Source organism: Caenorhabditis remanei, chromosome V (genome assembly GCF_010183535.1).
Source record: "Caenorhabditis remanei strain PX506 chromosome V, whole genome shotgun sequence".
NCBI classification, from domain to species: Eukaryota; Metazoa; Nematoda; class Chromadorea; order Rhabditida; family Rhabditidae; genus Caenorhabditis; species Caenorhabditis remanei.
Genome location: NC_071332.1, coordinates 5,153,655 through 5,180,240, shown reverse-complemented (window position 1 = coordinate 5,180,240; position 26,586 = coordinate 5,153,655). Strand labels below are relative to the sequence as shown.

The window sequence follows — 26,586 nt, the reverse complement described above, 5'->3', positions numbered from 1 at the left end:
CCAAAAACCACAGCTTCTTCTTTTCTGGGTTTATCCCAATTCCTCTCAGTTAATTGATTTCATCGAATCTAGCCGCTTCCAGACTCCCAATGTTTTTTTGTTTCTAGATTTTGACGATTTTTGTTAAATAAACTTGTCAAATTTATTCAAGAATCTCTTCTTCTTTTTCGTCATTCAGCAGCTTGCTACCCGAATGAACTCTTGTGGTTTTTTGATGAATTCATTAACTTTTCAGCCCACTTGCTTTCCCAAATCTTCTCCGTGTTTTTGAGAATCCATCAACAGTTATTCAATTTCATTCAAAGACTCCAGAATCCTCTCAATTCTTCCCCTGTTTCCAGATTTCGACGACGTCGTTTGAATTTCTCTAATGTGTTTTTCACGTTCTTCTTCTTATCATTTTTTTCTTTAGTGGCATGCAATCTTGATTGAGAGAATAGGGTTCTGGTCAGGGTTTCCGTTTAAAATAATATACAAGTCCCCAAAAATCCGAAAAAACCGAGAAAAAACCGAAAAAACAAAAATTAAAGTTTTTTAGCATTTTTGCCTAATTTTCGGATTCAAATCCCTCCTTTTTTTCTAAAAAAAAAAGGAAAATTATTTTCGTGAAACCAAAAAAAAACGAAAAATTTGAGAAAGAACAGAAATATGGCATTTTTCTACACACAGGTGATTCGCGACTTATGGGGCTGGGTACAACTTATCATGCGAATAATTAATGATTTATTCGTAAGTGAGGTATAAATCACAAATAATTCGTGAATTATACTCATTTCGCGAAAAGTTCATGTATAATAGGTGAGTCGCGAACTGGTTTTCGCCACTCTTATTTTGTTCATCTATTGTAGATAAGCGTTCGCGACTTTCCAAATATACGCCTAATGGGTACAAATTATACGTAAGTGACAAATTATACGTAAGTCGCGATTCACCTGTGTAATTTAGGTGCTAAACATCTTTTAAAATGGCATGCTATTAGCGTAATTCCGAACGATACAAGAACAAAAATAAGAAAACATCATCAAAAATATTAAATGTTCTATCTCTCGTCAGAAAACTGGGATAATCTCCCTTTTTCCAATTAAAAACCAATTTTTCATGTCAAAAACTTAGTCTCCAGTTGTAAATCGACTCGAACTCACTTGAATTTTGTTTCTCACCTTTGCGATCAGAAAAATAAGTGAAAATAAAGATTTAATGCAAACTTCAGTCATGCCACATCGACTTATCACATCGAAAATGAGACTTTCCGGGATATTTTTGAAAAAATCTCATTTTCAGCTACTCACTTCTAACCCGACTTACCGCGTCTCTCCTCGTCATGTCCTCAAGCTCCGCCAATCAACCGACGTCTTCTGGATCATCTTCAGCAGCTGCCTCTACTGTAAGTTTCAATTTTTACTTGTTTGTTCATAAAAGATGGTTAGAAAATTGTCTAGCTCTTTTTCTTGGTCTAAAACCGGAAAAAAACTATGATACCTTCTTTTTAAATCTAGAAATCTTCCTTTTCCAGAATCCGCCAACACAATCGTCCATCTCTCAAGTCTCGCTATCGATGCTTCACGATGTTCCATCGATTCCTCAATTGGTTCTACACGGCAGCATCACAAATTTCACGATTGGGGCGTCGAATTTCAATGTGGCCGAAAAGAGCGAACAAACTGATTCGGAAAAGACGGACTTCGTTCAAAAAATCCAAGAATTAGAGCAACAACTGATGGAAAGGAACGAGTTAATGCAGAAAGCACTCGAATCGGAGAACAAACTGAAAGAAGATATGAGGAGACTGTTGGAGAGAAATGAAGAGCAAATAACAGAAAATCAAATACTGAAAAACCAGAATCATCAATTGAAAGAAGACATGAAGGAACAGATGAAGACGAATATGGAACTATTCACAGAAAATCAGTATCTGAAGACTCAGAATAATCAATTGAAAGAAAATATGGAGGAACTGATGAAGAGAAATGAGGAATCGACCACGGAAATTCGGATTCTGAAGAGTCAGAATCAACAATTGAAGACCGAAACCGAAATCATGCGACAACGCGCACAACACAGCGAAGAAGAAATGAGCATGCCAAGATGGAAGAAGCGAGGGAGCTCAATGTCAAACTAGAGGAGTCCGTTGTGGCAAGGAACCAACAAATTAAGACATTGAAAGAAAGAAATCGATACCTAATGAACTCTCTTCTTCGAAGAATGGACGAACTGGAACAGTTGCAAAGTAAGTGGAAATAATCTAATGGAGAAGATAGAGCTAGCCTTAACTTTGAAAATTCCCCAATAATTACTATGAATTCCATTGCAGCCCAAGCCATTCGCCGTTCCACTCGAGCCCAGCCAGGACAATAGCTCCAGATCCCTCTCAATCCATCCGCTCTTGCCTCGAAAACCCATCCGCTCTCGATTCCAATTTCTTCATTATCCGATAGTTCGTTTTAGCAAATGGCGGTAACTTTCTGGAGCATCTCTGCCGACAGTATGCGGAGCACCTTCAGAAAAGTTCTAAAACTTCCGCAAAAAATGGACAGAAGTTCCTCAGACAGATGATGGCACATGACAACATGACAAAGTGCTGTAGAAAGGTGAGGGTCATAAGAATTATTCTAGTAGGGAACTTTTCAAACTTTCTTCATACAGATCTCAGTGTTGTCAATCAATTTTCTGAAGCAATCAATGAGTTTTAGAGATATTTCATCAAATTCTTGCCACCCTTAACAAAGTATTGTAGAAAGTTGATGGTGGCCAACTTTCTACAGCACTCTGTTGAGGGTGGGGGTCGCCAAGAATTTGATGAAAAGTTCTCTAAACCTCAGTAAATACTTCAGAAAATCGACAACACTGAGACCTTACGAATACACTTCTAGATAGAACGAAAGAACTGGCGAGTTGAAAAGTAAGTGGCAATAATCGATAAATGGAGAAGAGAAAGCTACCTCGAGAGAGCTAGCCTTAACTTTAAAAATTCCCCAATAAGTATTTATCAATTCCGTTTCAGAACAAGTTCATCCCCGTTCAACAAGAGCCAAGCCTGCTCAATAACTCTCTCTCTCGCTTCGAATGCTTCATGATCCGATTGTTCGTATTAGCAAATTGCGGCAACGTTCTGGAGCATATCTGCCGACAGTATGCAAAGCATCTTCAGAAAGTTTCTAAAACTTCCACAAAAAATCGGCAGAAGCTCCTCAGACCGTTGAGGGTACATGACAAAGTGCTGTAGGAAGTTGAGGGTGGTAAGAATTTGATGAAATGTTCTCTAAGCTTTAGTGATTGCTTTAGAAAGCCGACAACACTGAGAACTGTCTGCAGAAAAATGGGAAAGTTTCCCTATTATTGTAACACGGAACTCGATCTTACGACCCTCACCTTTCAGCACTTTGTCATGTGCCATCAACTGTCTGAGAAGCTTCTGACAATTTTTTCGCGGAAGTTTTAGAAAATTTCTGAATATGTTTTGCATACTTTTGTCAGAGATGCTGCAGAAAGTCGCCGTAGTTTGCCGAGTTGCCAATCTATTAAAAATTATAATTATTGAATGTAAAATTTATTGTAATTGTAAGTCGTTGTAAAATATCATTGTATTGTTAAATAAATAAATGCAAATATTCCCGCTTTTATTAAAAGGAACTAATATAGGATGACACTGAAGGAAGTAATCCACGTGGTCAGAAAAGAACGAGAAGAAGCAAAGTCAGCTCAAAACCACCTGACTCAAGAGCTTCACAAAGAAAAAACTCGCGTTGAGAATCTCAAGAATGAATTGGAGAATCTGAAAAGATCGAAAAAGGAACATGAGGAACAATGTCAAATGATTGAGAGTCAGCTCAAGCGTGGATAACGCTCCAAGAAAGAAGAATAACTGAGTTGGAGCAAGAAGTATGACAGGTAAGGGATAATTATACATGGCAGGAAAGGGAGAAATTATATGATGATAGGATAGATTTGGGGTTTCCAAGTTTTAAATAATGCTCTACTCCATTTTATCAAATTTTTCTACTTCGCGTCTCGCAGCTGAATTCGATGCCACCTCCGAGCACTCCAAACCCTCAAAGAAGCAGTTAACGGTCCAAATGTCTACACGATTCAACCATTGAGGTTTTCTCTCATTTTTAATGTATTTATCTCATAGCCATATCAAATAGTTTGAAAAATAGTATCATCATCATTTGAATCTAAGCTGTATTATGAATGTTGTGCGCCTCAAATGATTTTTTTTTTCGATTTTAGCGTTTTTTTCCAAAAGAAACTAACAAGTTCTCGCTTTACAAATCAGTCTTCCAACTGCACCGACGAAACCAAGTTTATTAGAATTATTTCAGCTGGTCTTTCAATTTTCGATGTCGAAACCATGACGAAGGTCACGAAAAACCAAATACAGTACCGGACAAAAAGATATCAAGTTTTGGTTTTTCGACCATAACTTGTTTCAAATTGGTCGGATTGACTTGAAACTTTGGGAAAACATTTATTGTAGAGTTATTGTTATATTTAGTTAACATTCTGGGTGAAAAATCATTTTTTACAAGTTTTTTGTAAAATTTTCGAAAATCGTGAAAAATCAAAAATTGGATATTTTTATTTCCATGACCGGTGTATCAAAAATAGAGCGTATATTTAGTATTTATAATTGTTTTCTAATACAAACAGTCCTGATGTTTATTTTTTGACCACTGGACCCCTACTTTTGACTTGTTACCCATATCTCCCGTGCTGTCAAAGATTGGTAGTACTAATATATGGAGTTGTACACTTCAAACATCTGTAAAACTTGTATTTTTGCAGGAAACAATGTAAAAGTGTACCAAACTATTAAGAAGAATGTGGAAAACCTGAATGTGACATTTTTATCTTGATAGAACCCCTCAACCAATTTTTAGAGACCTTCGATTATCAAATACTGCATATCTGATATCGATGTATGACCAGTTCCGGAGCGAAATTATACATTTATTCGGTATCTTTGGTTATTTGAACGTATGAAACCTGTTATTTGAACAATTGTGAATATTCTGAGCCTAGTTTCGGTACACAATTTTGTATTAATAATGTTGAATCACTCGCTGGAATGTTACTCTCACTGGGTTGAAAGTATCAAAACTATGTGTTTTTGTTTTTACTGAAAATTCATAGTGTATTGATGGCATATTTGATCATTCACGTCAGAAAAGAACCTAGATGAGTTTTAAAATGCTAGAAGTGTCCTCTCGCACATTTTCTCAACTTTTCATGAGAGAGCCAAAAGATGCTGTCAAAATATGATCCCGACGAAGTTTCTTTTCAATGTAACAATACCTCAACAACTAATCATTCATCAAATTTTGGTTCAGAATATCCAAAATTGTTCAAATAACAAGTTCCATACGTTCAAATAACCAAAGATGCCGGATAAATGTATATTTTCGCTCCGGAACTGGTCATACATCGATATCAGATATGCAGTATTTGACAATCGAAGGTCTCTAAAAATTGGCTGAGGGGTTCTATCAAGATAAAAATGTCACATTCAGGTTTTCCACATTCTTCTTAATAGTTTGGTAGACTTTTACATTGTTTCCTGCAAAAATACAATTTTTACAGATGTTTGAAATATAAAACTCCATATATTAGTACTACCAATCTTTGACAGCCCGGGAGATATGGGTAACAAGTCAAAAGTAGGAGTCCAGTGGTCAAAAAATAAACATCAGGACTGTTTGTATTAGAAAACAATTATAAACACTAAATATACTCTCTATTTTTGATACACCGGTCATGGAAATAAAAATATCCAATTTTTGATTTTTCACGATTTTCGAAAATTTTACAAAAAACTTGTAAAAAATGATTTTTCACCCAGAATGTTAACTAAAATTAACAATAACTCTACAATAAATGTTTTCCCAAAGTTTCAAGTCAATCCGAACAATTTGAAAAAAGTTATGGTCGAAAAACCAAAACTTGACATCTTTTTGTCCGGTACTGTACTTAAAGATTCCTGGAAAAAGTGGAGAAGAACATTTCAACGGAACTTCATACGCACTAAAATCCAATTGAAGCCGTACGCACATCCCAAAGACTACTCCCAATTGTCGTGTGGTAGATAGAGGAAGTCCCTTATATAAAAGCTATTTTTAAACGGCATGATCTACCAAAGTCCATCTATCTTAACGGTTGAAACGGAGATGCTATTCTCTAATAAACTCATTTCAACATTCTTCTTTGTAGTGCGAGTCCTCATGTAACCCTTACCCCCGATTCTTCTATTTCTTTCATCGTCAGTCTCCGCCGCCGCATATATTTATGGTCTAAAGAACATAGCCGCTCCTTATTTAATTAACCCCAAAATAGCAAGTTCAAATAAGAATTGACCTGTGTTCAAGATACTTGATTATTCACATTCTGCATCTCGTCGTTCCATTCTGTGATCAACTTTTCTGTCTAATCAGTTTCAAAATCGCGAATGAAAGTTTTGATTAGAACTAAGAGTGCTCTTACAACGGTTGTAGGATAATTATTCCTACTCCAGATGAAGTGAACTTGTCTGAAGATGATGAAAAAACAGGTCCAATGCGACATCTGATTCAACCACAAACACTCTTGTAGTGGCGAGAACTAGCAAGCCGTAGCCTAGTGAATGTCCAGCCACGCTTTCATAACATCGTCGACAAGGATCAAGGAAGTTTGACGTACTCCCAGTTGGATACCCGAATGCAGTAGGCCCTGCTGAAGACATCGTTGTGAACCCTCAAGGTTGAGAAGCAGTGGACTCGAGATAAGTGGATCACCTCTAATCAGATCGGAGATGCAGCAGAGTCAAGAGGAAAGGGGAAGATCGAGAATGTGAAATACACGAGGTGGCATCTTGAATCGTTCTCGGAACCACTGTGAGCTGTGTTCTAAAACATCATGGAGATTGCATTGTCGTCGATCTGCCATAAAAGAAGTCATTTTTACTCTCCAATTCTGGAATCAGTAGTGCTTAATGAAATAATGAGCAGACTCGCTTCTCATCGTTGCGTGTATTGTCCTTGTCAATGAGTCCGATCCTTGATGACTCCGTCGTTGGTTGATTTTGATAACAAGAAAGAAGATTGGGTGAAGAAGTCAATTAAAAGAAAGAAAGTAACTTATTTCTTGATACTTTGATAGCAATCTCAACGTACCCTAGATCGGGAGGATTCAAACCTGCGTCTACTGAAGTTAACCTCAGCCCGGGTATTATAGACTACTACATCCTCTGATCGACGAGTCTATCCGGTACCGACACAGATAAGAATGGGGGGGGAAGTTAATTTCATAAAAAATACCCTGTTTTTAGGAATTTCAATTATAATTTTATTGATTTCTAGATTAAAAAAAGTCCTGTTTTTTGGAATTTCAATCATAATTTTATGGATTTCTATATTTAAAAATGTCCTGGTTTTAGGAATTTTAATTATAATTTTATGGATTTCTAGATTTAAAAATGTCCTGTTTTTAGGAATTTTAATTATAATTTTATGGATTTCTATATTTAAAAATGTCCTGTTTTTAGGAATTTTAATTATAATTTTATGGATTTCTAGATTTAAAAATGTCCTGTTTTTAGGAATTTTAATTATAATTTTATGGATTTCTAGATTTAAAAAAGTCCTGTTTTTAGGAATTTCTATTATAATTTCGTTGATTTCTAACCCGGGAGGATTCAAACCCGCGTCTACTGAAGAAAACTTCAGCCCGTTTATTATAGACTCCTTCACCCTCTGGTCGAAGTGTGTCTAACCGGTTCCGACACAGATAAGAATGGTTGGGGAAGTTATTTTCATAAAAAGTACCCTGTTTTTAGGAACTTCAATTATAATTTTATGGATTTCTAGATTTAAAAATGTCCTGTTTTTAGGAATTTCAATTATAATTTTATGGATTTCTATATTTAAAAATGTCCTGTTTTTAGGAATTTTAATTATAATTTTACTGATTTCTAACCCGGGAGGATTCAAACCCGCGTCTACTGAAGTAAACCTCAGCCCGTTTATTATAGACTCCTTCACCCTCTGGTCGAAGTGTGTCTAACCGGTACCGACACAGATAAGAATGGTTGGGGAAGTTAATTTCATTAAAAAATACCCTGTTTTTAGGAATTTCAATTATAATTTTGTGGATTTCTAGATTAAAAAAAAGTCCTGTTTTTAGGAATTTTCATTATAATTTTGTGGATTTCTAGATAAAAAAAAGTCCTGTTTTTAGGAATTTTAATTATAATTTTATGGATTTCTAGATTTAAAAATGTCCTGTTTTTAGGAATTTTAATTATAATTTTATGGATTTCTATATTTAAAAATGTCCTGTTTTTAGGAATTTTAATTATAATTTTACTGATTTCTAACCCGGGAGGATTCAAACCCGCGTCTACTGAAGTAAACCTCAGCCCGGATAGTATAGACTCCTTCACCCTCTGGTCGAAGTGTGTCTAACCGGTACCGACACAGATAAGAATGGTTGGGGAAGTTAATTTCATTAAAAAATACCCTGTTTTTAGGAATTTTAATTATAATTTTACTGATTTCTAACCCGGGAGGATTCAAACCCGCGTCTACTGAAGTAAACCTCAGCCCGGATAGTATAGACTCCTTCACCCTCTGGTCGAAGTGTGTCTAACCGGTACCGACACAGATAAGAATGGTTGGGGAAGTTAATTTCATTAAAAAATACCCTGTTTTTAGGAATTTTAATTATAATTTTACTGATTTCTAACCCGGGAGGATTCAAACCCGCGTCTACTGAAGTAAACCTCAGCCCGGATAGTATAGACTCCTTCACCCTCTGGTCGAAGTGTGTCTAACCGGTACCGACACAGATAAGAATGGTTGGGGAAGTTAATTTCATTAAAAAATACCCTGTTTTTAGGAATTTTAATTATAATTTTATGGATTTCTAGATTTAAAAATGTCCTGTTTTTAGGAATTTCAATTATAATTTTATGGATTTCTAGATTTAAAAATGTCCTGTTTTTAGGAATTTTAATTATAATTTTACTGATTTCTAACCCGGGAGGATTCAAACCCGCGTCTACTGAAGTAAACCTCAGCCCGGATAGTATAGACTCCTTCACCCTCTGGTCGAAGTGTGTCTAACCGGTTCCGACACAGATAAGAATGGTTGGGGAAGTTAATTTCATTAAAAAATACCCTGTTTTTAGGAATTTTAATTATAATTTTACTGATTTCTAACCCGGGAGGATTCAAACCCGCGTCTACTGAAGTAAACCTCAGCCCGGATAGTATAGACTCCTTCACCCTCTGGTCGAAGTGTGTCTAACCGGTACCGACACAGATAAGAATGGTTGGGGAAGTTAATTTCATTAAAAAATACCCTGTTTTTAGGAATTTTAATTATAATTTTACTGATTTCTAACCCGGGAGGATTCAAACCCGCGTCTACTGAAGTAAACCTCAGCCCGGATAGTATAGACTCCTTCACCCTCTGGTCGAAGTGTGTCTAACCGGTACCGACACAGATAAGAATGGTTGGGGAAGTTAATTTCATTAAAAAATACCCTGTTTTTAGGAATTTCAATTATAATTTTATGGATTTCTAGATTTAAAAATGTCCTGTTTTTAGGAATTTCAATTATAATTTTATGGATTTCTATATTTAAAAATGTCCTGTTTTTAGGAATTTTAATTATAATTTTACTGATTTCTAACCCGGGAGGATTCAAACCCGCGTCTACTGAAGTAAACCTCAGCCCGGATAGTATAGACTCCTTCACCCTCTGGTCGAAGTGTGTCTAACCGGTTCCGACACAGATAAGAATGGTTGGGGAAGTTAATTTCATTAAAAAATACCCTGTTTTTAGGAATTTCAATTATAATTTTATGGATTTCTAGATTTAAAAATGTCCTGTTTTTAGGAATTTCAATTATAATTTTATGGATTTCTAGATTTAAAAATGTCCTGTTTTTAGGAATTTTAATTATAATTTTATGGATTTCTAGATTTAAAAATGTTCTGTTTTTAGGAATTATAATTATAATTTTATGGATTTCTAGATTTAAAAATGTCCTGTTTTTAGGAATTTTAATTATAATTTTACTGATTTCTAACCCGGGAGGATTCAAACCCGCGTCTACTGAAGTAAACCTCAGCCCGGATAGTATAGACTCCTTCACCCTCTGGTCGAAGTGTGTCTAACCGGTACCGACACAGATAAGAATGGTTGGGGAAGTTAATTTCATTAAAAAATACCCTGTTTTTAGGAATTTCAATTATAATTTTATGGATTTCTAGATTTAAAAATGTCCTGTTTTTAGGAATTTCAATTATAATTTTATGGATTTCTATATTTAAAAATGTCCTGTTTTTAGGAATTTTAATTATAATTTTACTGATTTCTAACCCGGGAGGATTCAAACCCGCGTCTACTGAAGTAAACCTCAGCCCGGATAGTATAGACTCCTTCACCCTCTGGTCGAAGTGTGTCTAACCGGTTCCGACACAGATAAGAATGGTTGGGGAAGTTAATTTCATTAAAAAATACCCTGTTTTTAGGAACTTCAATTATAATTTTATGGATTTCTAGATTTAAAAATGTCCTGTTTTTAGGAATTTCAATTATAATTTTATGGATTTCTAGATTTAAAAATGTCCTGTTTTTAGGAATTTTAATTATAATTTTATGGATTTCTAGATTTAAAAATGTTCTGTTTTTAGGAATTATAATTATAATTTTATGGATTTCTAGATTTAAAAATGTCCTGTTTTTAGGAATTTTAATTATAATTTTACTGATTTCTAACCCGGGAGGATTCAAACCCGCGTCTACTGAAGTAAACCTCAGCCCGGATAGTATAGACTCCTTCACCCTCTGGTCGAAGTGTGTCTAACCGGTACCGACACAGATAAGAATGGTTGGGGAAGTTAATTTCATTAAAAAATACCCTGTTTTTAGGAATTTCAATTATAATTTTATGGATTTCTAGATTTAAAAATGTCCTGTTTTTAGGAATTTTAATTATAATTTTACTGATTTCTAACCCGGGAGGATTCAAACCCGCGTCTACTGAAGTAAACCTCAGCCCGGATAGTATAGACTCCTTCACCCTCTGGTCGAAGTGTGTCTAACCGGTACCGACACAGATAAGAATGGTTGGGGAAGTTAATTTCATAAAAAATACCCTGTTTTTAGGAATTTTAATTATAATTTTGTGGATTTCTAGATTTAAAAATGTCCTGTTTTTAGGAATTTTAATTATAATTTTATGGATTTCTAGATTTAAAAATGTCCTGTTTTTAGGAATTTTAATTATAATTTTATGGATTTCTAGATTTAAAAATGTCCTGTTTTTAGGAATTTTAATTATAATTTTATGGATTTCTAGATTTAAAAATGTCCTGTTTTTAGGAATTTTAATTATAATTTTATGGATTTCTAGATTTAAAAATGTCCTGTTTTTAGGAATTTTAATTATAATTTTATGGATTTCTAGATTTAAAAATGTCCTGTTTTTAGGAATTTTAATTATAATTTTATGGATTTCTAGATTTAAAAATGTCCTGTTTTTAGGAATTTTAATTATAATTTTATGGATTTCTAGATTTAAAAATGTCCTGTTTTTAGGAATTTTAATTATAATTTTGTTGATTTCTAGATTTAAAAATGTCCTGTTTTTAGGAATTTTAATTATAATTTTATGGATTTCTAGATTTAAAAATGTCCTGTTTTTAGGAATTTTAATTATAATTTTGTTGATTTCTAGATTTAAAAATGTCCTGTTTTTAGGAATTTTAATTATAATTTTATGGATTTCTAGATTTAAAAATGTCCTGTTTTTAGGAATTTTAATTATAATTTTATGGATTTCTAGATTTAAAAAAAGTCCTGTTTTTAGGAATTTTCATTATAATTTTGTGGATTTCTAGATAAAAAAAAGTCCTGTTTTTAGGAATTTTAATTATAATTTTATGGATTTCTAGATTTAAAAATGTCCTGTTTTTAGGAATTTTAATTATAATTTTATGGATTTCTAGATTTAAAAATGTCCTGTTTTTAGGAATTTTAATTATAATTTTATGGATTTCTAGATTTAAAAATGTCCTGTTTTTAGGAATTTTAATTATAATTTTATGGATTTCTAGATTTAAAAATGTCCTGTTTTTAGGAATTTTAATTATAATTTTATGGATTTCTAGATTTAAAAATGTCCTGTTTTTAGGAATTTTAATTATAATTTTGTTGATTTCTAGATTTAAAAATGTCCTGTTTTTAGGAATTTTAATTATAATTTTATGGATTTCTAGATTTAAAAATGTCCTGTTTTTAGGAATTTTAATTATAATTTTGTTGATTTCTAGATTTAAAAATGTCCTGTTTTTAGGAATTTTAATTATAATTTTATGGATTTCTAGATTTAAAAATGTCCTGTTTTTAGGAATTTTAATTATAATTTTGTTGATTTCTAGATTTAAAAATGTCCTGTTTTTAGGAATTTTAATTATAATTTTATGGATTTCTAGATTTAAAAATGTCCTGTTTTTAGGAATTTTAATTATAATTTTATGGATTTCTAGATTTAAAAATGTCCTGTTTTTAGGAATTTTAATTATAATTTTGTTGATTTCTAGATTTAAAAATGTCCTGTTTTTAGGAATTTTAATTATAATTTTATGGATTTCTAGATTTAAAAATGTCCTGTTTTTAGGAATTTTAATTATAATTTTGTTGATTTCTAGATTTAAAAATGTCCTGTTTTTAGGAATTTTAATTATAATTTTATGGATTTCTAGATTTAAAAATGTCCTGTTTTTAGGAATTTTAATTATAATTTTATGGATTTCTAGATTTAAAAATGTCCTGTTTTTAGGAATTTTAATTATAATTTTGTTGATTTCTAGATTTAAAAATGTCCTGTTTTTAGGAATTTTAATTATAATTTTGTGGATTTCTAGATTTAAAAATGTCCTGTTTTTAGGAATTTTAATTATAATTTTGTTGATTTCTAGATTTAAAAATGTCCTGTTTTTAGGAATTTTAATTATAATTTTATGGATTTCTAGATTTAAAAATGTCCTGTTTTTAGGAATTTTAATTATAATTTTATGGATTTCTAGATTTAAAAAAGTCCTGTTTTTAGGAATTTTAATTATAATTTTGTGGATTTCTAGATTAAAAAAAAGTCCTGTTTTTAGGAATTTTCATTATAATTTTGTGGATTTCTAGATAAAAAAAAGTCCTGTTTTTAGGAATTTTAATTATAATTTTGTTGATTTCTAGATTTAAAAATGTCCTGTTTTTAGGAATTTTAATTATAATTTTATGGATTTCTAGATTTAAAAAAAGTCCTGTTTTTAGGAATTTTAATTATAATTTTATGGATTTCTAGATTTAAAAATGTCCTGTTTTTAGGAATTTTAATTATAATTTTATGGATTTCTAGATTTAAAAATGTCCTGTTTTTAGGAATTTTAATTATAATTTTATGGATTTCTAGATTAAAAAAAAGTCCTGTTTTTAGGAATTTTAATTATAATTTTGTTGATTTCTAGATTTAAAAATGTCCTGTTTTTAGGAATTTTAATTATAATTTTATGGATTTCTAGATTTAAAAAAAGTCCTGTTTTTAGGAATTTTAATTATAATTTTGTGGATTTCTAGATTAAAAAAAAGTCCTGTTTTTAGGAATTTTCATTATAATTTTGTGGATTTCTAGATAAAAAAAAGTCCTGTTTTTAGGAATTTTAATTATAATTTTGTTGATTTCTAGATTTAAAAATGTCCTGTTTTTAGGAATTTTAATTATAATTTTATGGATTTCTAGATTTAAAAAAAGTCCTGTTTTTAGGAATTTTAATTATAATTTTATGGATTTCTAGATTTAAAAAAAGTCCTGTTTTTAGGAATTTTAATTATAATTTTATGGATTTCTAGATTTAAAAAAAGTCCTGTTTTTAGGAATTTTAATTATAATTTTGTTGATTTCTAGATTTAAAAATGTCCTGTTTTTAGGAATTTTAATTATAATTTTATGGATTTCTAGATTTAAAAAAAGTCCTGTTTTTAGGAATTTTAATTATAATTTTATGGATTTCTAGATTTAAAAATGTCCTGTTTTTAGGAATTTTAATTATAATTTTGTGGATTTCTAGATTAAAAAAAAGTCCTGTTTTTAGGAATTTTCATTATAATTTTGTGGATTTCTAGATAAAAAAAAGTCCTGTTTTTAGGAATTTTAATTATAATTTTGTTGATTTCTAGATTTAAAAATGTCCTGTTTTTAGGAATTTTAATTATAATTTTATGGATTTCTAGATTTAAAAAAAGTCCTGTTTTTAGGAATTTTAATTATAATTTTATGGATTTCTAGATTTAAAAATGTCCTGTTTTTAGGAATTTTAATTATAATTTTGTGGATTTCTAGATTAAAAAAAAGTCCTGTTTTTAGGAATTTTCATTATAATTTTGTGGATTTCTAGATAAAAAAAAGTCCTGTTTTTAGGAATTTTAATTATAATTTTGTTGATTTCTAGATTTAAAAATGTCCTGTTTTTAGGAATTTTAATTATAATTTTATGGATTTCTAGATTTAAAAAAAGTCCTGTTTTTAGGAATTTTAATTATAATTTTGTTGATTTCTAGATTTAAAAATGTCCTGTTTTTAGGAATTTTAATTATAATTTTATGGATTTCTAGATTTAAAAATGTCCTGTTTTTAGGAATTTTAATTATAATTTTATGGATTTCTAGATTTAAAAATGTCCTGTTTTTAGGAATTTTAATTATAATTTTATGGATTTCTAGATTTAAAAAAAGTCCTGTTTTTAGGAATTTTAATTATAATTTTGTGGATTTCTAGATTAAAAAAAAGTCCTGTTTTTAGGAATTTTCATTATAATTTTGTGGATTTCTAGATAAAAAAAAGTCCTGTTTTTAGGAATTTTAATTATAATTTTGTTGATTTCTAGATTTAAAAATGTCCTGTTTTTAGGAATTTTAATTATAATTTTATGGATTTCTAGATTTAAAAATGTCCTGTTTTTAGGAATTTTAATTATAATTTTATGGATTTCTAGATTTAAAAATGTCCTGTTTTTAGGAATTTTAATTATAATTTTATGGATTTCTAGATTAAAAAAAAGTCCTGTTTTTAGGAATTTTCATTATAATTTTGTGGATTTCTAGATAAAAAAAAGTCCTGTTTTTAGGAATTTTAATTATAATTTTGTTGATTTCTAGATTTAAAAATGTCCTGTTTTTAGGAATTTCAATTATAATTTTGTGGATTTCTAGATTTAAAAAAAGTCCTGTTTTTAGGAATTTTCATTATAATTTTGTGGATTTCTAGATAAAAAAAAAGTCCTGTTTTTAGGAATTTTAATTATAATTTTATGGATTTCTAGATTTAAAAATGTCCTGTTTTTAGGAATTTTAATTATAATTTTATGGATTTCTAGATTTAAAAATGTCCTGTTTTTAGGAATTTTAATTATAATTTTATGGATTTCTAGATTTAAAAAAAGTCCTGTTTTTAGGAATTTCAATTATAATTTTGTGGATTTCTAGATTTAAAAAAAGTCCTGTTTTTAGGAATTTTCATTATAATTTTGTGGATTTCTAGATAAAAAAAAGTCCTGTTTTTAGGAATTTTAATTATAATTTTGTTGATTTCTAACCCGGGAGGATTCAAACCCGCGTCTACTGAAGTAAACCTCAGCCCGGATAGTATGGACTCCTTCACCCTCTGGTCGAAGTGTGTCTAACCGGTACCGACACAGATAAGAATGGTTGGGGAAGTTAATTTCATTAAAAAATACCCTGTTTTTAGGAATTTCAATTATAATTTTATGGATTTCTAGATTTAAAAATGTCCTGTTTTTAGGAATTTTAATTATAATTCTGTTGATTTCTAACCCGGGAGGATTCAAACCCGCGTCTACTGAAGTAAACCTCAGCCCGGATAGTATGGACTCCTTCACCCTCTGGTCGAAGTGTGTCTAACCGGTACCGACACAGATAAGAATGGTTGGGGAAGTTAATTTCATTAAAAAATACCCTGTTTTTAGGAATTTCAATTATAATTTTATGGATTTCTAGATTTAAAAATGTCCTGTTTTTAGGAATTTTAATTATAATTTTGTTGATTTCTAACCCGGGAGGATTCAAACCCGCGTCTACTGAAGTAAACCTCAGCCCGGATAGTATGGACTCCTTCACCCTCTGGTCGAAGTGTGTCTAACCGGTACCGACACAGATAAGAATGGTTGGGGAAGTTAATTTCATAAAAAATACCCTGTTTTTAGGAATTTTAATTATAATTTTGTTGATTTCTAGATTTAAAAATGTCCTGTTTTTAGGAATTTTAATTATAATTTTGTTGATTTCTAACCCGGGAGGATTCAAACCCGCGTCTACTGAAGTAAACCTCAGCCCGGATAGTATAGACTCCTTCACCCTCTGGTCGAAGTGTGTCTAACCGGTACCGACACAGATAAGAATGGTTGGGGAAGTTAATTTCATTAAAAAATACCCTGTTTTTAGGAATTTTAATTATAATTTTGTTGATTTCTAGATTTAAAAATGTCCTGTTTTTAGGAATTTTAATTATAATTTTGTTGATTTCTAACCCGGGAGGATTCAAACCCGCGTCTACTGAAGTAAACCTCAGCCCGGATAGTATAGACTCCTTCACCCTCTGGTCGAAGTGTGTCTAACCGGTACCGACACAGATAAGAATGGTTGGGGAAGTTAATTTCATTAAAAAATACCCTGTTTTTAGGAATTTCAATTATAATTTTATGGATTTCTAGATTTAAAAATGTCCTGTTTTTAGGAATTTTAATTATAATTTTGTTGATTTCTAACCCGGGAGGATTCAAACCCGCGTCTACTGAAGTAAACCTCAGCCCGGATAGTATAGACTCCTTCACCCTCTGGTCGAAGTGTGTCTAACCGGTACCGACACAGATAAGAATGGTTGGGGAAGTTAATTTCATAAAAAATACCCTGTTTTTAGGAATTTTAATTATAATTTTGTTGATTTCTAGATTTAAAAATGTCCTGTTTTTAGGAATTTTAATTATAATTTTATGGATTTCTAGATTTAAAAATGTCCTGTTTTTAGGAATTTCAATTATAATTTTATTGATTTCTAGATTTAAAAAAGTCCTGTTTTTTGGAATTTCAATCATAATTTTATGGATTTCTATATTTAAAAATGTCCTGGTTTTAGGAATTTTAATTATAATTTTATGGATTTCTAGATTTAAAAATGTCCTGTTTTTAGGAATTTTAATTATAATTTTATGGATTTCTATATTTAAAAATGTCCTGTTTTTAGGAATTTTAATTATAATTTTATGGATTTCTAGATTTAAAAATGTCCTGTTTTTAGGAATTTTAATTATAATTTTATGGATTTCTAGATTTAAAAATGTCCTGTTTTTAGGAATTTTAATTATAATTTTACTGATTTCTAACCCGGGAGGATTCAAACCCGCGTCTACTGAAGTAAACCTCAGCCCGGATAGTATAGACTCCTTCACCCTCTGGTCGAAGTGTGTCTAACCGGTACCGACACAGATAAGAATGGTTGGGGAAGTTAATTTCATTAAAAAATACCCTGTTTTTAGGAATTTCAATTATAATTTTATGGATTTCTAGATTTAAAAATGTCCTGTTTTTAGGAATTTCAATTATAATTTTATGGATTTCTATATTTAAAAATGTCCTGTTTTTAGGAATTTTAATTATAATTTTACTGATTTCTAACCCGGGAGGATTCAAACCCGCGTCTACTGAAGTAAACCTCAGCCCGGATAGTATAGACTCCTTCACCCTCTGGTCGAAGTGTGTCTAACCGGTACCGACACAGATAAGAATGGTTGGGGAAGTTAATTTCATTAAAAAATACCCTGTTTTTAGGAATTTCAATTATAATTTTATGGATTTCTAGATTTAAAAATGTCCTGTTTTTAGGAATTTCAATTATAATTTTATGGATTTCTAGATTTAAAAATGTCCTGTTTTTAGGAATTTTAATTATAATTTTATGGATTTCTAGATTTAAAAATGTCCTGTTTTTAGGAATTTTAATTATAATTTTATGGATTTCTAGATTTAAAAATGTCCTGTTTTTAGGAATTTCTATTATAATTTCGTTGATTTCTAACCCGGGAGGATTCAAACCCGCGTCTACTGAAGTAAACCTCAGCCCGTTTATTATAGACTCCTTCACCCTCTGGTCGAAGTGTGTCTAACCGGTACCGACACAGATAAGAATGGTTGGGGAAGTTAATTTCATTAAAAAATACCCTGTTTTTAGGAATTTCAATTATAATTTTGTGGATTTCTAGATTAAAAAAAAGTCCTGTTTTTAGGAATTTTCATTATAATTTTGTGGATTTCTAGATAAAAAAAAGTCCTGTTTTTAGGAATTTTAATTATAATTTTATGGATTTCTAGATTTAAAAATGTCCTGTTTTTAGGAATTTCAATTATAATTTTGTGGATTTCTAGATTAAAAAAAAGTCCTGTTTTTAGGAATTTTCATTATAATTTTGTGGATTTCTAGATAAAAAAAAGTCCTGTTTTTAGGAATTTTAATTATAATTTTGTTGATTTCTAGATTTAAAAATGTCCTGTTTTTAGGAATTTCAATTATAATTTTGTGGATTTCTAGATTTAAAAAAAGTCCTGTTTTTAGGAATTTTCATTATAATTTTGTGGATTTCTAGATAAAAAAAAGTCCTGTTTTTAGGAATTTTAATTATAATTTTGTTGATTTCTAGATTTAAAAATGTCCTGTTTTTAGGAATTTTAATTATAATTTTATGGATTTCTAGATTTAAAAATGTCCTGTTTTTAGGAATTTCAATTATAATTTTGTGGATTTCTAGATTTAAAAAAAGTCCTGTTTTTAGGAATTTTCATTATAATTTTGTGGATTTCTAGATAAAAAAAAGTCCTGTTTTTAGGAATTTTAATTATAATTTTGTTGATTTCTAGATTTAAAAATGTCCTGTTTTTAGGAATTTCAATTATAATTTTGTGGATTTCTAGATTTAAAAAAAGTCCTGTTTTTAGGAATTTTCATTATAATTTTGTGGATTTCTAGATAAAAAAAAGTCCTGTTTTTAGGAATTTTAATTATAATTTTATGGATTTCTAGATTTAAAAATGTCCTGTTTTTAGGAATTTTAATTATAATTTTATGGATTTCTAGATTTAAAAATGTCCTGTTTTTAGGAATTTTAATTATAATTTTATGGATTTCTAGATTTAAAAAAAGTCCTGTTTTTAGGAATTTCAATTATAATTTTGTGGATTTCTAGATTTAAAAAAAGTCCTGTTTTTAGGAATTTTCATTATAATTTTGTGGATTTCTAGATAAAAAAAAGTCCTGTTCTTAGGAATTTTAATTATAATTTTGTTGATTTCTAACCCGGGAGGATTCAAACCCGCGTCTACTGAAGTAAACCTCAGCCCGGATAGTATGGACTCCTTCACCCTCTGGTCGAAGTGTGTCTAACCGGTACCGACACAGATAAGAATGGTTGGGGAAGTCAATAACATTTAAAAAAAATCCCGTTTTTGAAAGCGCTTACCAGTTTTCGAGTCTCCCTTTGCGATCATCTCTCCTCGTCCGGCATTCGTCGATCTTAGTCACTGAAGTTTTCCATCTGCAGATGTGGAGGCTGTGTTAATCTCGGCTTGGTACGCGGTGCTGAAATAAACAGTTTAATTAAAAGTGAATGATATAACGTGTTGTGGAAAACTATAAGAAATAGACAAAACAATAGACTAATTAGAAAGACCGCCTTCTATGCCGGAATGAGGAGAGAATGACTGATTACTGGTCTTCTAGCAGATGTGTGCAGAGGGCGGGGCCTATTGTCAGCGTCCGGTATGATTTCCCAAGAAGATAAGGTGGCAGATGGTAATATGTGAAGAACAATGTCACAGACATCATACCGAGGGAGACAACGTGTGAATTAGTTGACATGTTTACGTTGGATAAAGACATCTGCTGTTTGTTTGATCTACCGCAGTAGGAGCCAATAATAGGGGTCAGGGAAAAATAACTTTTGGAAAAACTAAGAGATAAAAAAAGAACTGAGAAGATTGATTAGTTATAAATTTTTGTATTTTCTTGAAAAGAGTAGCAATTAATGGAGATATTTGTGATGCCAAGGCTGTCAAAAGAGCGGTGGGGGGCAATTTTATATCAGATTTTCCATACATGGAAAAATGACTGGAATACAAAGACTAGTGAAACTAGCAGGAAAGTTATGAATTTTATTCGCCATCAAAATAGAAGAAGTAGGAACATTCGTTTTGATTCACTCTAGTTGAATTATGATTCGAATTTTCGAATCGATTGTTCTTAAATTGGGTTTAGAAATGAAGTAGAGAGGAGAGGACTAGAGAGATAGTGGGGGAAGTCAGAAGAAAAGAAAGAAAGTTTACTGCTTTTCATACTTTGATTGAATTTACGAAAAATTGAACTGAAAATCAAAATATCAGTTAGTGAATCTGATAAGCTCACAAGAAGAGGTAACTCAAGGGAGAAATTAAGATTCAGCGCGGGTAGATCGAATGCAATTAAAAACAGGGAGAGCTCAAAAAGAGACGACTGCTCAGTGCGGGAGTGAAAGGGACAACTGACTGTATTCCACCAGTCTGATCTCATTAGGACTGGGGGCGTGTCCAGTTTGCTGTCTGATTTCCCAGTAAGATAAGTGAAGAACAATAAGAGCGCTGGCCTTCTTATAAACTATTAATCCGTCGTTCACACCTGTCTGCATGAGATTTGTTTTGGCTCGATCAAAATATCTATTAGATTTTCCAGGAAGATAACTGACAGGTGCGAGTGTGTGTGGGAGAGAAGAACAATGAGAACACTGGCCGATTTCTTCACATTCAAAATTATTGAGTCTGCATGATCCCAGTTCACACCCTCGATTCTCACATCTATTGTCGGAATGATAAAGTTCCGACTTTTTTTTTGAACTGAAATCATAAAGACATAATAAATTTGAATGTGAAGAAATCGGCCAGTTTTCTCATTGTTCTTCTCTCCCACACACACTCGCACCTGTCAGTTATCTTCCTGGGAAATCAAACAGGTGATGACAAATAAGACACGCCCTCAGTCATAATAAGGTCAGACTGGTAGAATACAGTCAGTTGTCCCATTCACTCCCAACCGAGCAGTCGTCTGTTTTTTGGCTCTCTCAGTTTCTCAATGCATTCGATCTACCTGTGTTACCTATACACCTTTCATAATCTCTCAAGTTATTTCTTCTTATGAGCTTATCAAGTTTGCGTTGTAGCATTCACGTATTATTCAATTATTTTTTTCAGCACCGCAGACCACCATCACTGACTCCGCAACAACAGATTGAAGGGCAAAACAATACAATGACTTCGACGATTCGATGAGTGCCCGACGAAGAGAAATGCCTATCACAAACCACTGGTAAGTGCAAAACAGGAATACTTTTTATGTTATTGACTTCCCCCACCATTCTTTTCTGTGTCGGTACCGGATAGACTCGTCGATCAGAGGATGTAGTAGTCTATAATACCCGGGCTGAGGATTACTTCAGTAGACGCGGGTTTGAATCCTCCCAGGCTAGAAATCTACGAAATTATACATGCAACTCCCAAAAACGGGATAATTTATTTTCTATTGACTTCCCCCACCATTCTTATCTGTGTCGGAACCGGTTAGACACACTTCGACCAGAGGGTGAAGGAGTCTATACTATCCGGGCTGAGGTTTACTTCAGTAGACGCGGGTTTGAATCCTCCCGATCTAGGGTACGTTGAGATTGCAAAGTGTCAAGAAAATATTTTTCCTTATTCAATTTTTTTTTTCAAAAACATCACCTAACAACGCACGATGGAATCAATGATTGGACGTAGTGAAAAGGACAATACACCAAATGCAACGATGAGAGGCAACTCGGATACATGGGAAACGTGTTCATTCGGCATCGGATTCCAGAATTGGTAAGTTATCTTAAAAACTAATGCATTGATTTTTCGGGGAGGTTCAGAATATTAAAACTAGGCATTGTCCCATTAAGCACCGTTGGGTAGCATTCACAAACAGTTTTGCTCAAAATTCAATTGATCTGGGGTCCCTAGCTCTACACACCTCCGATCTTTGAAAATTCTGATTCGAGGTTCTGGCTGATTGCATTTTCTTTTGAGTATTTCTGTCATATTGAGTTTTGGTCGAAATATTTGTTACGCGTGATCATCGGCTTAGGTCGTCGTCAAATGTCTTTCATAATCTCATTGTGTCTCTTACCTTTGATTTGGTTTCTCTCTAACTATTCTGATAATACCGTTTTGATACAGCTGCTTTTTGGCATCGTACTGACAGCAAAAAATTAATAGTTGTTTATGACGAATTGAACTGCAAATTTAGAAACAAAAAGGTTTACAACCCCGGTCCGGCGTCTTCTCGATATCCGCCGCGCTGCTTTCGTAACTCCAACAGATAAAATGAATGGAAAGTTTTATCTAGATAGGCTGAAGACCAATTAGAGTCTGTTGTTTTAAATCAATCGCTTGCAGAGCACTTCAGATTCATAAAATTAAACTATGAACATAGACCATTGAGAAAATGTCAATCACACATCTCATTTTCATGCTCTTCTGTTCCACCTGCCACTAATCATTCTCTATGGGAATCTGGACATATGGATGCTCAGAAAGACGCGCAATAAGCCCCGCCCCTACAGTCATACAGGTCTCTGGTTACTGTCATATGACCAACATTGCTCCGTGGTAGACAGTCGTTCTCTTCTTTCCTCTTTTTCTTTAGTGTACCCTCGGTATCAGTTCTACCTCTACTAATCATACGTACTCTCTGAACGCTTTTTAAAACAAACCTTTCTAAAAATTTGAGTCATTAATGAATTAGAGTGAACCTTATCTAATTTTCATAGACCTTTTTCTGTGTCGACGTAAAATAAAATTCAGAACTTTCATATGAGATTCTCGAGTTTTTGTTTTCTAGTGGCTTCTTATAGCAAGACAATCTACAGTATCTAGTTACAGTATCTTGAAGAAGCCAACATTTTCCATGCCAGGAAAATCTGATATAAAATTGCCCCACCGCTTTTTGACACTTTTTTGACTATATTGTCTGTGACATTGTTCTTCTTCACATATTACCATCTGCCACCTTATCTTCTTGGGAAATCATTCCAGATGCTGACAACAGGCCCCGCCCTCTGCACACATCAGCTAGAAGACCAATAATCAGTCATTCTCTTCTCATTCCGGCCTAGAAGGCGGTCTTTCTAATTAGTTTATTGTTTTGTCTATTTCTTATGGTTTCCCACAACACGTTATATCATTCACTTTTAATTAAACTATTTATTTCAGCACCGCGTACCAAGCCGAGATCAACACGGCCTCCACATCGGCAGATGGAAGACTTCAGTGACTAAGATCAACGAATGCCGGACGAGGAGAGATGAACGGAAAGGGAGACTCGAAAAATGGTAGGCGCTTTCAAAATTGGAACATTTTCTATGAAATTAACTTCCCCCACCATTCTTATCTGTGTCGGTACCGGATAGACTCGTCGATCAGAGGATGTAGTAGTCTATAATACCCGGGCTGAAGATTACTTCAGTAGACGCGGGTTTGAATCCTCCCGGGCTAGAAATCTACACAATTATATATGAAACTCCCAAAAACGGAATAATTTCTTTTGATCTAGAAATCATCAAAACTATAATTGAAACTCCCAAAAACGGGATAATTTATTTTCTATTGACTTCCCCCACCATTCTTATCTGTGTCGGAACCGGTTAGACACACTTCGACCAGAGGGTGAAGGAGTCTATAATACCCGGGCTGAGGTTTACTTCAGTAGACGCGGGTTTGAATCCTCCCGGGCTAGATTTAATCAGAAATCCATTTAAAAAAATTATAACGAAAACCTGTTCCTTATGTCTTTTCAATTGATTTATTTATATAATTTTACTTCGTTTCAAAAAATATCTATCAACAACGGAATCGGTTGCACGGAAAATGTCTTCATCAGGTAATACGGATTCCAGAATCAGTGAGTTATTTGAAAAACTGGAATAATGATTTTACTTTTATTGCTTTTTTTCGAATCTGTGACATATAATAATCAGACTATATCGCTATTATGTAGGACGAATATACTACGACAATTCATAATAATGATAGTAGTAGAGAAGAGGTTTCGTAGTAGAAGAATTCAGGGAATGAGTACTCAAGAGAGTGCAATACTACGGTTCTGAAGATAGCGTGCATTCCCAACACTCCCCCACTTCACAGACGAATTGAGTTGATCTATCCGTGTCATTGTCGTAAACTAATTCTAATAGACAATAACAGGAACTCTGAAAAAAAAGAAAAAAAAACAGGACTGCAAAAAACGGAGAAGAATTCTGATGGGGCATCAATTGGTATCGTTACGCGCAGAGTCACGTATTAAATATTTTTCTCCTACTCGTTCGTCCCGCCTCGTCTTGCAGTGAATGAATAAATAAAGGTTTCAAATCAAAATTGAGATACTCTCCGTCTCCTGGAGGTTAAAGAATCACGGAGCAGTTTTTTAGGTGAATCAATGCTACAAATAAAAATAAACAACATCACGAAATGCACGAAATCTGTTAATTTGAGTCTCGCGGGTGATATTTTCCAAGTCGTAAACTTTGATGTACTAGGGACCAACCAAGTAAGCCTTTTTATTCGACAGAAAACGGTGGTCGTCAGTTTAGTTTAGTCAAAAAAGTGGGTACCTTTTTGAATCGGGTCGGCCGGCTCGGTTCGATTTTTGACAAGTTTGGTGATGCTAGTGAGTTCAGATGATGGAATGCTTTGTTGGCACTGGAGTATAACATAAAAATCCTTTGGTGTTTTAATGTTACAAATGTCTGATACATCCTCGAGTTGTTGAAGCAAAGCAAGTTTCAGACATGGCGCTTTACCAAAAGACTCATTGAGCAGTTGTGGAGAAGTTTCACAATTTTTATATTCGGTAAGGTTTTCGTTGTGGCAGAATACAAAACCGTTTAAAGAAAATATTTTATCTGGGCACAGGTGACAATGTTCAATGGACAAAATTATATCGACATCTCGCTTTTTGCAGCTGGCAACTGTTCAGTATGTGCCCTCGGAAAATATCTGAAATAACCTTGACGTTGGAAAAACAAAAAGAAAAGAAGGTGTCAGACAGATGCAATTTCTCATCAAGTTATCAGACTACAAGACGAAAATTTTCTGTGAAATGACTACATATGCTCCCACTCCATTTTCGTCTCGTATCGATTGAGATTCAGAAGTGTTAGATTCTCGTTCAAATCACTCATAGTTTTGAAACAAAATCACATTCGTTGTACCTGCGATCATAGAGTTGTCAAAACAGAATATTGGTTTTTAAAAACTGTGTTTTGACATGTTTTAACAACATTCCGCCATAATCTGTGTTTTTGCGTTTTCAGTGGAAAACTCGAACGTATAGAGGTACGTGGAAATGGCTCTAAGTCTCTAAAATGAAAAGTGAGCCATATTCGGATATACATGGTCCCCCGAGACCTTTTTTCGAAAATGGCTACTTTCTGAATTTATGAGTACTGACAATTTTCACATTTATGAATCGTGTCTTTATAGGTTTTAGTTTTCGTAATAAAGTCCAGTAAGCTTTTTTGTAGCCCATATCTTCACCTTTTTATAACACTTTGAATTTTATGAAATCTTTCAAAATGAACAAAATTACGATGTCTCAAAATGACTCAACCAAAAAATTTGAAAAAAATGAAAAATGTTTGCTATTCGCTGGAAACGAGTTTGTTGCACCTAAAACATATAGTGTTGTTCTAGTCTCAGTAATGCCTATTTTTGGTGAGAACATCGTTGAGAAACTCGAGTCACACTCAGGATCATTCCCTTGTGAGATCTTACTAAGAAGGAGTCGGAAATTCATAAGTTATGTTCAGTGAATTCAGGTATCATAAAATATGAAGGCGTATTTTTTTTCGAATTGGGAAAGATCAACCGTTTTCTTTCTCTTCTCCTTTTTGTCTTTTGTGTTTGAATTCGCATCGTCCATCATCGGAGGTCTTTCTTTCTTTTTTTGCTGTTTTCAGTTCTTGTTGATTAGCAAATAATAAGATGATTTTCGGAATATTGTTCTCTGTAGAAACCAGACTTGTCGAAAATCTTTGCTATTATTGTTTCAAAAATAAACTATTATTGTTTCAAAATTATTCAAATGTTTGTTTCGAAGACTTATCATTATATTCTGCACCTTTTCGACTCATCACGTCAAACTTGCTACTCCTAAACTGATAGGTCGGGCAGCGTTCTAGATAGATTAAAAATGGAATTTCCAGAAGATTGGGAAGACTGTGAGAGCGATTATGTTACAGTGGCCCGACCATCATCATCGTCACGTTAAACTCCATTTAGAGGCCTCAGATTAACTTTAAGCTTCAAACCAATTCAATAAGATTTCGTTGATTTCTTCTGGCATACTGTCTGTTAAATTTAAGACAGAAAAATGTAAAAGAGAAGCGAAGTGGACATAACAGCATGGTCAAAAAATTGTTTTGTGAACAGCTCTTGTTGAG

General features: G+C 32.5%; 2 protein-coding genes across 2 annotated transcripts; both read left to right on the top strand.

Annotated features, from left to right (window-relative positions):
* Positions 1–1,321: 1,321 nt before the first annotated feature.
* On the top strand, positions 1,322–2,119 carry GCK72_017399 (uncharacterized protein; the record flags this gene model as incomplete). Its single annotated transcript, XM_003102340.2, has 2 exons — positions 1,322–1,384; positions 1,514–2,119. 2 exons carry the CDS (start codon positions 1,322–1,324, stop codon positions 2,117–2,119), a joined length of 669 nt encoding a protein of 222 aa, XP_003102388.2.
* Positions 2,120–2,181: 62 nt separating this feature from the next.
* On the top strand, positions 2,182–3,841 carry GCK72_017398 (uncharacterized protein; the record flags this gene model as incomplete). Its single annotated transcript, XM_053732069.1, has 4 exons — positions 2,182–2,227; positions 2,446–2,588; positions 3,002–3,129; positions 3,640–3,841. 4 exons carry the CDS (start codon positions 2,182–2,184, stop codon positions 3,839–3,841), a joined length of 519 nt encoding a protein of 172 aa, XP_053580982.1.
* Between the last annotated feature and the right edge of the window lie 22,745 nt (positions 3,842–26,586).